The sequence below is a fragment of the Gekko japonicus genome, unplaced genomic scaffold (genome assembly GCF_001447785.1).
Source record: "Gekko japonicus isolate JY-2015 unplaced genomic scaffold, Gekko_japonicus_V1.1 scaffold97, whole genome shotgun sequence".
In the NCBI taxonomy this organism is placed as follows: Eukaryota; Metazoa; Chordata; class Lepidosauria; order Squamata; family Gekkonidae; genus Gekko; species Gekko japonicus.
In genome coordinates this window covers 1,496,570-1,510,375 of record NW_015170278.1, presented here as the reverse complement: position 1 = coordinate 1,510,375, position 13,806 = coordinate 1,496,570, and the positions used below count along the sequence as shown (strand labels likewise).

General features: G+C 42.7%; 1 protein-coding gene across 1 annotated transcript in view; it reads right to left on the bottom strand.

The window, feature by feature from the left end:
• The window catches only part of GRM2 (glutamate receptor, metabotropic 2), a 48,878-nt gene that overhangs the window by 19,594 nt on the left and 15,478 nt on the right, over positions 1 to 13,806 (bottom strand). Inside the window, exons 2-3 of the mRNA XM_015417722.1 lie at positions 8,217 to 9,054; positions 1,912 to 2,978 (exon numbers count right to left, since the gene is read on the bottom strand). Of these exons, the coding sequence (XP_015273208.1) occupies positions 1,912 to 2,978; positions 8,217 to 9,054 (1,905 nt within the window). The remainder of the gene's footprint in view (positions 1 to 1,911; positions 2,979 to 8,216; positions 9,055 to 13,806) is intronic.

Genomic DNA, 13,806 nt, shown 5'->3' with positions numbered 1-13,806 from the left:
ACATCTTCAGACAGCGCTGGCTCTTCGGCTTTGAAACGGAGATGAGCACTGCAACCCTAGAGTCGGATTCGACTGGCTTTTGAGCAAGGGAACCTTTACCTTTACCTATAAGGTCTTGCATCAAGCAGCTACATAGCCAGGAAGAAAAAAAAATGTGGGCCCATAGCCCTCAAATAGTTGATTCTTTGTATTTTCATTACAATGATAGTGTGCTTCCAAAAATGAGCCTCTCTTCTAGACTGCTTGGGCCTCAACACCACTGACATGTTAATCTAACAGCATGATAACTGTTGTATAAATAAATAAATAAATAAATATTTGGTGGAATGTAGCTGGGTAGGTGATGAACATCTATTAAACAGTGCCCATATTGTCACGGCTGAAGGCTAACACACTTCTGTTCCCCTGCCTGTGCCATCTTGTAACTGTGATACTCAGCCCGCAGAAATGTGAATCACGTCTGAAAGCTGACCCCTATTGAAAAGCCACTTGTCAGGCTCATATGTCCCTTCCACTGTCACCAAACATCCTGTGCACATTTGCCTAAAAGTAAGTCATATGGTGTTCAGTGAGGCTTACTCACAGATAAATGTGAATAGGATGTCCACCTTCATATAGAATAAGGAGGTGGAATTACTGATCTGGATGAAGAATCATAAATGGCACTGGAGCTGTAGAAACTGAGGACAGGTGTGTGTTATTTTTCTGTGATTTTTATATGCTTTACTTTCCCACTGCAAGCCCCAACAGCTATTTCCAAAGCAACACTTAAACTTGACTTTAAACCTCATAGATTCAGGTGGGGTAGCCATGTTGGACCGAAGCAGCAGAGCAAAGTTTGAGTCCAGTGGCACCTTTAAGACCAACGAAGCTTTCGTGTTCAAGTATACATACTAAGTCTCTCAGTTCTCACTTGTACCCAGAATTGAACTTTATTTGTCTTGTACGTGCCACTGGACTCAAACCTCATTCCCTCATCTGTTTGTTAACTCTTCTATTTGTATGCTAATTTACTGTCATTCACAGATCTTTCTTACATCCAATCTCAGCTATAGTCACCCAGTACTTATGCGTCTTGACTCTAAATGGCCCTTCCTGACAACAGCTCCCCTATAAGTAATGGTTGAGGAGGTTCTGTTCCACTGTATCTGAGGCTTCTAATGTCCTGGCCCCACTGGTGGACCTCCTGATGGCACCTGGTATTTCTGGCCACTGTGTGACACAGAGTGTTGGACTGGATGGGCCTTTGGCCTGATCCAACATTGGCATCTCTTATGTTCTCTTATGTTCTTATGTTCTTATGAAATGTGCTTGTACATGAAAGCTTGTACCATGAATAAAACTTAAACGTCATTGGTTTCTGATGACTACACTTTAATTAACCATGAAGAATGTAACAACAGGCTGGATCCAGTCTAAATATTCTGCTAACAGAAGGGAAGGTACCAGCTCTCTCTTTCAGATGCAGACCCCTGATTTGCCCCTCATGTTGTTCCTCAGGGTCTTCCTTCCCCCAGTAGCAGCGTATGGGGGAGCCAAGGGAGCTGCAGCAGGACAGAAGAGGCAGGAAAGTTCTGTTTCAATGACAGAAGAGCCTTCCATGAGCAAAACATCTAGTCTGAATCAGTGTTCCCTCTAAGCTGAGTTAGTGTGAGCTAGCTCACAGTTTTTTAGCCTCTGGCTCACACATTTTTGTCTTAGCTCAGGGAGGATGGCTCCAGAGCAAACTAATGTATGCAGTAGCCAAATCGCTTGCTCACAAATTTAATGCCGGTAGCTCACAAAGTAGAATTTTTGCTCACAAGACTCCACAGCTTAGAGGGAACAACCCAGCACGAGGAACTGAGACACTGGTCTTCTAGCGTACTACTAGGCTCTGGTCTCATTCATTCACAGCATGAGATCACTTACCCGGTAATCACTGGACGTGACATAGAAGATGGGCAGGAATGCTAGCCAGATGATGCACGTGGTATACATGGTGAACCCAATGAACTTAGCCTCATTGAAGTTTTCAGGACATTTCCTGGTCTTGAAGGCATAGACTGTACACAAGACGATCAAGAGGACATTGTAGGTGAGTGAAATTAGCATACTTGAGTCTCTGTTGCTGCACTTGAGGATGACAATATACCGTTTGTCAGCCTCCGTCTCCTTCCGTGTTCCTGGAGTCTCCACCATGAGCCAAATGACAACAATAATTAGCTGGCAGGAAATAAGCGCCAGGCAGATGACCACTTGTGACGTGGGGCTTATAAACCGTGGGCGCTGCACACCCTCCTTCACCCCACTGAAGATCCGAGCAATTCTGTTCGTCTTGGTCAACAGAGCAGAGTAGCAGACGGCAAAGGAGGTGCCGAGCCCCAGCCGCCGCAAGGTGCAGACCGCAGTGGAGGGCTTGGCAATGAAGATGAACGTCATGCTGTAGCACATCAACACTCCAGTAAGAAGGATGTAACAGAGTTCACGACCAGAGGCCTTCACAATGGGAGTGCCATTATTTTTAACAAAGACCCCAAAAACAAACAGAGTGGAGATGAAACCTAGGCAAGAAATGGTGACTGGCCCGATAGCCCAGACATCCTTCCAGCGGATGTACTCTTGGGGCAGCTCATAGCATCCATTTAATGTCTCGTTAGGCCAGTAGCCAAGACCACAGTCCCTGCAAGAGAATTCATCCAGAAGATATTCGTAGGGCTGGCATGGAATGCATATCCAGCAGCACATGTCTCCTGGCTGCATGCTCTTCATTTCATTCTTCTTGCAAGGGTCACTGCACTGGGAAACAGGAATCGAGGTCTTCGCCCATGGGATGAGGGTGGTGTTTAGGGTGAGCCCTTCTGTCCAGTAACCCACTTTCTGATAGCGATACCTCCCATTAACTTTGTGGAAGTTGAAGATGTTGTAACGGCCAATCCCGTCCCCACAGCGGTCAAATCGTACAGTGCTTTTGGTGTCTAATGGTGGTCGAAATGGAGCTGTGGAATAGGAAAATCTAATGCAAATTATACAAAAAACTAAATTGTTATGAAACTGGATTTCCACATTTAATTAAATCCAGCTCTGCACACACCTGTCACTCTTCTTCTGAGGGTATGTCTGCAAAGAATTAACCACAGAGAGACTTGGAAATGCATCTACTTTTGTTTCTTAGCATTGACAAAAACTTTTCATTAATACAAATATTTCAGCAGAAGATGTGGCTTAAGTAGAATGCATTTTTTTTACAAATATTTGATTTTTTAAAAATACTAATAAATTCAAAATATCTAGGTCAACATTTTCAGAAATGAACGAAAGGCAAATATTGTTTATTATCTGTTTTGACCATATAACTTCAGTCCAAATGCCATCATCTTTTGTATTATCACAGCTTACTCTGAACGTATTTTCATTTTCTATTCTGTGTACTGGTTCTGATATCACAGAATACACCCTCCCAGATGTACATGGATGTTTAAAAATACATGCCCTATTGTCCTTACCATATGTGTTTTACTGGCATGTCCTCAGCAAGCATATAGAGACCCTCAATGGAACTGCAGTGGGGTGAATACTTTTACCCAAGCGTCTCAGAGCAGCAATCCTTTGGTCTAGGAGAGGGTAAGACTGAGCCTGTTCATCCTTGCAATAGCAGATTAATGCCTGTAAGGAAGTTCATTCTGAATACTCTCAAAGGCATGTACCCTACAGTCCGCTTCCACTAATGTAAAGGCCATTATGTTGGCAGATTTCGTTTTAAGTCATGGAAAGCTGTTGCGCACAGAAAACTTCATTGTATCCAGTGACCTATTTCTATTTGTTTGACACATAGCACTCAGCAAAGAATGTTAGTCTAAATATATGATTCTGCAATAATTTTAAATGATAATTTAATTTTGCTATCAAGGAATGCATTTGCAGATTGGGACATGGTAAGCATTCACAGTTCTGCAAGGATTTGCCACGTCAGGTGCTAACATTTGCACAATGACCTTTGCATTAACCGAAAAACACTGCTCACTCGCTGTTTTGTTGGATATATAACATAGGATCTATTTTCTGTTTTCAAGGGTGTGGACGAATTCTGCAGCCCTGGACACCTATGTCAGGAATGTATCAACAATCACTAGTGAGGCTGATCTCATGTAGAGCCACTTTCAATGTGCAGAATGCATTCCAGAGTATACCACTTGTTAAATGCTGGTTACTTCCTTAAGTGCAATTACCACATTTCATAAGATATCGTATACATGTGATATAACTTCTGACTTCAGCCATGAAAATCATAGCAATTAATTCAAAGACTTATATTTTTCTGGGAGCGAATCACAGAGTCATAAATAATAATTCAAGAATTTATCAGTCAGATTTTACATTTTTTCAGCATATTTTGTGTACTTCCATTTCAGTACCCAAGAAAGCAGAAAATGCAGGATAGTATTTTCAGGCATCACTCACATTCTTCACTTCAAGTCCTCAAATTCTATGCCCAGAATAATCTGAGATTTTTTAAAAAAGCTTATCTCTTCTTGTCATCCCTCTACCCTGTCTCATTTTCTTTTTAAAAAGTGAGGAAGAGGGCCATTGGAAATGAGTGACACATATTTGCACATAAGACTCAGTTTGGTGTTCATGGAGCACCCCAATGGGCCTGGGAAACAGGAATCGAGGTCTTCGCCCATGGGATGAGGGTGGTGTTTAGGGTGAGCCCTTCTGTCCAGTAACCCACTTTCTGATAGCGATACCTCCCATTAACTTTGTGGAAGTTGAAGATGTTGTAACGGCCAATCCCGTCCCCACAGCGGTCAAATCGTACAGTGCTTTTGGTGTCTAATGGTGGTCGAAATGGAGCTGTGGAATAGGAAAATCTAATGCAAATTATACAAAAAACTAAATTGTTATGAAACTGGATTTCCACATTTAATTAAATCCAGCTCTGCACACACCTGTCACTCTTCTTCTGAGGGTATGTCTGCAAAGAATTAACCACAGAGAGACTTGGAAATGCATCTACTTTTGTTTTTTAGCATTGACAAAAACTTTTCATTAATACAAATATTTCAGCAGAAGATGTGGCTTCAGTAGAATGCATTTTTTTTTACAAATATTTGATTTTTTAAAAATACTAATAAATTCAAAATATCTAGGTCAACATTTTCAGAAATGAACGAAAGGCAAATATTGCTTATTATCTGTTTTGACCATATAACTTCAGTTCCAAATGCCATCATCTTTTGTATTATCACAGCTTACTCTGAACGTATTTTCATTTTCTATTCTGTGTACTGGTTCTGATATCACAGAATACACCCTCCCAGATGTACATGGATGTTTAAAAATACATGCCCTATTGTCCTTACCATATGTGTTTTACTGGCATGTCCTCAGCAAGCATATAGAGACCCTCAATGGAACTGCAGTGGGGTGAATACTTTTACCCAAGCGTCTCAGAGCAGCAATCCTTTGGTCTAGGAGAGGGTAAGACTGAGCCTGTTCATCCTTGCAATAGCAGATTAATGCCTGTAAGGAAGTTCATTCTGAATACTCTCAAAGGCATGTACCCTACAGTCCGCTTCCACTAATGTAAAGGCCATTATGTTGGCAGATTTCTTTTTAAGTCATGGAAAGCTGTTGCGCACAGAAAACTTCATTGTATCCAGTGACCTATTTCTATTTGTTTGACACATAGCACTCAGCAAAGAATGTTAGTCTAAATATATGATTCTGCAATAATTTTAAATGATAATTTAATTTTGCTGTCAAGGAATGCATTTTCAGATTGGGACATGGTAAGCATTCACAGTTCTGCAAGGATTTGCCACGTCAGGTGCTAACATTTGCACAATGACCTTTGCATTAACCGAAAAACACTGCTCACTCGCTGTTTTGTTGGATATATAACATAGGATCTATTTTCTGTTTTCAAGGGTGTGGACGAATTCTGCAGCCCTGGACACCTATGTCAGGAATGTATCAACAATCACTAGTGAGGCTGATCTCATGTAGAGCCACTTTCAATGTGCAGAATGCATTCCAGAGTATACCACTTGTTAAATGCTGGTTACTTCCTTAAGTGCAATTACCACATTTCATAAGATATCGTATACATGTGATATAACTTCTGACTTCAGTCATGAAAATCATAGCAATTCATTCAAAGATTTATATTTTTCTGGGAGCGAATCACAGAGTCATAAATAATAATTCAAGAATTTATCAGTCAGATTTTACATTTTTTCAGCATATTTTGTGTACTTCCATTTCAGTACCCAAGAAAGCAGAAAATGCAGGATAGTATTTTCAGGCATCACTCACATTCTTCACTTCAAGTCCTCAAATTCTATGCCCAGAATAATCTGAGATTTTTTAAAAAAGCTTATCTCTTCTTGTCATCCCTCTACCCTGTCTCATTTTCTTTTTAAAAAGTGAGGAAGAGGGCCATTGGAAATGAGTGACACATATTTGCACATAAGACTCAGTTTGGTGTTCATGGAGCACCCCAATGGGCATGATCCAACTGAAATTAACCACTTTTGAATACCATAGATTCTTATGAAAGAGATTTTAGCATTTAACTCTTCCACTGAAATTAATGGAACTTGAAAGTGCCTACTTCCATCTTTCTTTTAAAACGTAGCTACTAGAAAGATGGAAATGTCATGCCTGGTCTAGCTACATGGGATGGGGAAATGATTGCTGTATTTCTCTAACTGTTATGGACCTTATTCTTTTGAAGGTATACCAAACAAAAGGCTGGTGTCGGTCCATGAAAAGGTATGACAACATTAGAGGTGACATCCAGAACCTAGCTTCAGTCCTATATAGGCACACATTCATGGTTGGTTTAGCCAGAGGACAGTTTAATCTTCTCAGGGACAAACTATAAAGTTTACAGTGCAATCCTAGACAGAGTTGCACCCTACTAAGCCAACTGACTTCAGTAGACTTAAATGCGTGTAACTGTGCTTAGGATCTTTCTCTTAATTACTTTACATAGCACCTGAATGAGCTCATAAATAGAAGACTGGAGGCAGAAAGATATGAAATCACCCTCTGAAACTAGGGACTTGAATATCATTGGGCTCCAAAAAATGAGCCCGTGAATCTTCTTCCATAATATACAGCTGGGAAATTAGACATGGTCAGGTTAGGGGCCATGGAGCCTTCTTACAATAAAATCTCTTTCCTGCTTCAGATGGGCTTTTCTTATACCTACATAATTTTCACTGCAACATAAAAGCTGAACAAATGGAAGGCAAATTATGGCCAGTCAGATCTCTAGACATGCTTGGCATAGCAGAACAACAGCTCACTATTTGTGCAGGTTCTTCAAAATGGGGAAAATGATTGAGACTAGGTATGGAATAGGGGGCAATTCAATAGATGAACATGTATGCTGGAAAAACTTCCCTGTAGGAAACTCTTGGCTGATCACAGCTATATGTTGCATGTACTCACCAAGGAAAATACATTTCCCTGATGTAACATGAGAAGTGATCTTGAGACCTCACTGTCTGCTTTAGAATTAGACTCAAATCTTTCTTTCTCCTGCTGTTCATTTTCAAGGCTTCTGTGCGGTCCCACATGGGACTGCAGTAGGCAGGCCGACCACCGGGAGGAGCTAGCGAGCTTCTTTCAGGGTTGCCCCTGCTGGAGGTGTGCAGAGCGGCCACGTGGTCGACGCCTTCGACGTTCGTCAAACACTATGCGATGGACGTTGATGCGAGGAGGGATGCAGCGATGGGCACGGCTGTGCTGCAGTCGATATTCCGCTGAAGTCTCCCACTCCCTCCTTCCAAGTGAGTAAACTTGCTAATCTCCCATGTGGGACCGCACAGAAGCCTTGAAAATGAAAACGGTGGTTGCTTACCTGTAACCGTTGTTCATTGAAAGTGGCTTCTGTGCGGGCACACATCCCTCCCTCCTTCCCCACTGTGGGAGTCTTCCGCGACAATAAGCGGCAGAGGAGAACTGAGGGGAGAGGGCTGGCTCCGCCCAGGTCAGGTGGTGTTTTGGGCGGGAAACCGCCTCCTCGTTGGAGCCTAGCCCTCTCGGGTTGAAAATTCTAAAAAGAAGCTCGCTAGCTCCTCCCGGTGGTCGGCCTGCCTACTGCAGTCCCATGTGTGCCCGCACAGAAGCCACTTTCAATGAACAACGGTTACAGGTAAGCAACCACCGTTTTTCTTCTCTACTATATACCAAGTCCTTGTTTTCCACAGCACAAATTGGCTTACCATCAAATGTTACATTGAGCATGAATTCCTTGTAGAACCTCTTGCCATTCACCGGCTTCATGGAATCACAGAGCTTGGTGGCGTTGGGGCATAGTGCCTGGTACATATTATGAAGAGCATGGGCCATAGCATAGACTGCATTGACTACAAACATGATCTTGGATTCCTGCTCAAACTTGCCTGTCTTCAGGGAATGGCGACTGCAGTTCTGGTTGTGAAAGGTGCACTGGAACTTATGTTCCCAGAACTCCCGGAACCAAGGGTTTCTGCTGTTGTTGTAGGGGTCAAGGTTCCGAAAGTACACAGCGAATTCCTGTACTGGATAGGAAGCCAGTTCAATGGTGATAGCTCCTTCAGCTATGGATTCACTGCCAGCCACGACACTCTCCAGGGCACCCCAGCCATCACTGGCCACCCACGTGAAGGACACATTGATCCTGTGGGCAGCTGCCAACAGCTCCCGAGCATCTTCACTCCGGGTGAACAGTACCACCACTCTAGCACTGGGCTTCTGTAGCAGCGCCTTGATCACCCCATCAAAAGTATTCTTGTTCATGGAGCGCCCCACTTTCTCCGAGGTGGCAATGCAAATGTTGCGGGCTCGAGCTTGCTGCTCAAAAGCTTCAATGCCCGTTTCGCCATAGTCACCTTCTGAGGCCACTGTGGAGACATAGGTCCAGTTGAAGAAGCGTAGGATCTCAGACATAGCCTTGGCCTGGTAGAAGTCTGGGGGGACAGTGCGAGCAAAGTAATCATAGCGAGATTTGTCACTGAGTTTGGCACTGGTGGAGGCATAGCTGATCTGGGGGATCTGGAACAGTCGCAGGAGGTTAGCCACCTGAGGGGAGAAAAAGGGACTTGATCAGCAACAGCAATATGGTGGAGACAAGAAGAGGTAAGGGAGGCAGTTCTATGTACTACATTTTTCTTCCACTCTTCCTGCAAGTGACTGATGGCAGCACCATTGTTCTCCCCATTCTATCCTCACAACAAATCTATGAGTTAGATTCGACTGAGAGTAACAGGCCCAAATTCACCCAGCAGTGAGTTTCACTAATGTGGGTATTACAACCCATATCTCTCCAGTCCTAGTCTATCATTCTGTGTGCTACACTACATTGGCTCTCTGTTTCAACCACTATGAAGATGGTCCTAGCAGACCATCTTGTTGGCCTCTTAAAAAGAAGGAAGAGTCCCAGTCATGAAACTACCCCTCTCTAAATCCTACATGAAACAATTCTGCTCTAAGGTTGGATTCAGACTAAATCATGGTTGGGAAGCTTAACTATAGGCTTGAATTGATAATCCTTAGTTTGAACTGACTAATCAGAATTAGACATTCTGGTTAAAGTGGTTTGGAAGATCTTGATTTATAGTGACTATGGTTTGGCAAGATATTTGAAGGGACATGCCAGTATTATGGGCATTGCTCTGCCTTTAGGGGCAACTACATCATAGAATTGGGAATGAATTTATGGACTTACAAAGGTAAAGGATGGGAGCTTGGGAAATGAACACAGACAAGGATCAGAATATAGTCCACTGTTTATTGTATGCATTTATCCTGCTCTTACTGCAGTGTTTTCTACTTTTGTAATTCCAGTTTTGCACTATTAATGATGTATCATGTCTGATGTTTTTTTCATTGTTGCTAATTTTTGTGCTTCTAGTGCAATTGCATTGCTCGAGAACATAAGAGAAGCCAATGTTGGATCAGGCCAATGGCCCATCCAGTCCAACACTCTGTCACACAGTGGCCAAAAATACCAGGTGCCATCAGGAGGTCCAGCAGTGGGGCCAGGACACTAGAAGCCCTCCCATTGTTGCGCCCCCCAAGCACCAAGAATACAGTGCATCACCTGCCCCAGCCTGTGAGTTTCTATCTCTACCTTGTGGCTAATAACAACTGATGGACCTCTGCTCCATATGTTTATCCAGTTCCCTCTTGAAGCTGTCCATGCTTGTAGCTGCCACCACGTCCTGTGGCAGTGAATTCCATGTGTTAATCACTCTTTGGGTGAAGAGGTACTTTCTTTTATCTGTTCTAACCCAACCGCTCAGCAATTTCATGGAGTGCCCACGAGTTCTTGTATTGTGAGAAAGAGAGAAAAGTACCTCTTTCTCTACCTGCTCTACCCTATTTCTCTTCCCAAGCGCTTTAACCTTTCTTCATAGGGAAAGTGTTCCAACCCTTTTATCATTCTAGTTGCCCTTTTCTGCACTTTTTCCAATGCTATAATATCCTTTTTGAGGTGTGGTGACCAGAACTGTACACAGTACTCCAAATGAGGTCGTACCGTTGATTTATACAGGGGCATTATGATACTGGCTGATTTTTTTCAATTCCCTTCCTAATAATCCCCAGCATAGCGTTGGCCTTTTTTATTGCAGTGGCAAACTGTCTCGACATTTTCATCGCGTTATCTACTACAACTCCAAGATCTCTCTCTTGGTCAGTCTCTGCCAGTTCAGACCCCATCAATGTGTATTTATAGTAAGGATTTTTTGCTCCAATGTGCATCACTTTGCACTTGGCCACACTGAACCCCATTGCCATGTTGACGCCCACTCGCCCATCTTTGACAGATCCCTTTGGAGTGCCTCACAATCCTCCCTGGTTGTCACCACCCTGAACAACTTTGTGGCATCTGCTTGTTGGATCTCATGCTATTGGATTGCCTTGATTTATGCTGTGTAATCCACCTTCAGTCTCTGAGAAAGGTGGGTTATAAATAAAGTAAATAAAAGAATAAACTCACAGTTTGCCTCTTGTACATTTGGAAACTCAAACTATGGCTTGAACTCTGAACTCTGGTTAGCACAAACCAAAAGCCGAATTGAGCCTAAATTCTAAACAAAAGCTCACTGGCCACAAGCAGGGCTCTTTTTGTAGAAAAAGCCCAGCAGGAACTCATTAGCATAATAGGCCACACCCACACCCAACACCAGAAACTCATTAGCATGTTAGGCCACACCCCTACCAGCACAGCTCATTAGCACATTAGGACGCACCCCCATGTTACCAGAAGTGTGGTTATCCAGCCACACCCACCTTTTGCTTGTTCTTCTGTTTACCTTGTTTGTTGTCAAAACCCAGGGCTTTTTTGTAGCAGGAACTCCTTTGCCTGTTAGGCCACACACCCCTAATGAAGCCAATCCTAATGGATTTCTGCTGTTGGGTGTGGCCTATTATGCTAATGAGTTCCTGCTGGGCGTGGCCAACTTGGGAGCCAGCCAGAACTCCATTCCTGTGCGTTCCTGCCCAAAAATAGCCCTGGTCACAAGTCTTTAAACATATCTTGCTTCATGAGACACTGTAGAAAGGCTGAGCACAGGAACTCTCTTTCCTGGTGGCTTTGCCTAAGCCAGTGGCTGAACCTTCAGCAGACACTTTTCAAAATTTTCTTTGTGATTATGCGAACTGGAAAATTGTTTTTTAAAAGCTGTCAGATTTAGAGGAAGGCCCAATGCTCTGTGATGCGGTTATGAAGTCTGAAAAGCTCACATTGACGGGCAGCCTGGCAATCTAATAGTAAAAACATATGACTGAGGTTCTTTGCTGTTGAAAGCGAATTATTAATTGGATGTGTAACCCATTTCACTTTCTTATAAAGGGAATTAGGTTAACAAATAGCATGGCTGGCATCAATTGGCCTTGCCTGAGCAAATGATTTACACAGCACATTAATGCCACGCTGAAGTTTCTGTGACAGGCACCTGAGCTGGATTGTCTGAAAGAAAACATCTGAACACTGTGCAAAAAATGCCTTTTGTTTTGAAGAGGGACATGCTTCCCTACTTCAGCTTGCTATGCGCTAAAATTAGGGCAGATAGCTATCTTCCACAGTGTTGCCATTCAGGGTAGGGAGAGATGACGCAAAGTTGCAGCACTTGACATTACACAATTGAGCAGCAACTCAGCTCTTGCTATGCATTAAAAATATGACAGGCTGATTTAAGAGTGTGAAAGACAATCAAAGGACCATCCAGGTACGACAGGACAATCCTTTGTTGCAACATACAGTCCATGGGCAAGAAAGAAAATGCCCCTGAGTTGTAGGAGTCCACAATGCAGCTGACTTTGGCACATGCTCTGCAGACACCATAAATCTAAGCAAGCTAGAACAGGGTCGCCTGTGGTGTAGGAATGACCTACATTATCTTCACAGGCCATCCAAATTAACCCCACACTGAGATGAACAGGGTATTTAATGGAGGCTATTATTACAGGCTTCTTGGAGTCTCATTCAAACAGAGGTGAACTCAGGCGGTTGGATGACATTTTGGGGAAATTTTGCTGCCATGCTAACAGTTAAAATCCTGGGGTTCACCCCAGGTCAAATCAATAGGCACTTTGCCACTGACCTCTGTGGGAGGTGGATTGCACTTTCAAAATGGCAAGTGAAAGGTAGTAGCCTCGTAAAAATTCTGACATGACGCCACTGTATCTTTTGACCTATATCTGATTCTTTAACTGCAAAGGGTCCTCAAGTATGTAATTAGACTAAATGACACCCAGCTTCTGCAATGGACAGATAAACCAATATCTGTTTTGTTCTGGACTCTCTGGGCTACACTGGGCACTTGTTTCAAGTTACAGAAGCAATTTTGCATTTTACTGTCTAGATCTAGATTTGTAAAACCTTCTTGCTTGGCAAACAGATGAGCCTCAAGACTGATTGGCATAAACAGTCACGCTTCTACTCCTGACCGCACATGCATAAATGTAAATGTATGCATAAAGCATCCTGTGGGCTGTCTTCCTGGCTATTTGCACACATAACTGGCACAAATGTCCATAACATTTACAGGTATTGTCCAAAGAAAGCATGTTGTCTGAAACAAACTAAATATTGATGGAAATCTGACAGATCAGTTAGAATGCCAGTGAAGCAGTCAGCTTGAATTTTCATTATGATGGGGACACAATTTAGGGAGGGCATCTCCCCTCCCACCGCCCATTTGTTTTTTCAGTTATTTCTCAGAATACAGGTTTGTTATGAAATCTTCTTTCAAATTTAATCATACATTCCACTAAGAACAAGCTTTTAAACTTTGCTGTGACTCTTTTCTTTCCAGTGAAATCTTTCCCTTTCCTTCATTGATACCTGAAATATTGTCCAAGGTCTATGGAACACTACGAAAATGCCTGGCAAATCCTACCCCCCCCCCAAATTCCATATGCAGCATATCAACAATGTGTATTGCAAATTTCTAGATATTGAATCCTTTCCCCATCTTGATAGCGGACATAGGTTGCAAAACTGGAAAGGGATTGTCTGCCATTTAGTGGGCTGCAGGATGGCCAGCCAGGTTCCATACCCCATGCTGGGTTGTAGTGATGAAGAAATTATGTCTGACCAGCCTGTAATAGATAAGTGATCAGGCATGAAAACCATGTATGAACATTTGGGAAGGCTACAGTATTTATGAATAATTTTGACTAATGATATATTCTCTTCACATTCCATATTGGCTATGTGATTAAGAGATTAACTAATGAACAGTTGAACTGATTCCCATCTTTAATAGTTTTTGATTCAGCAGATCATCTAAGTTGCAGGGGTGTCTTCCAACCAGAATACCTGAT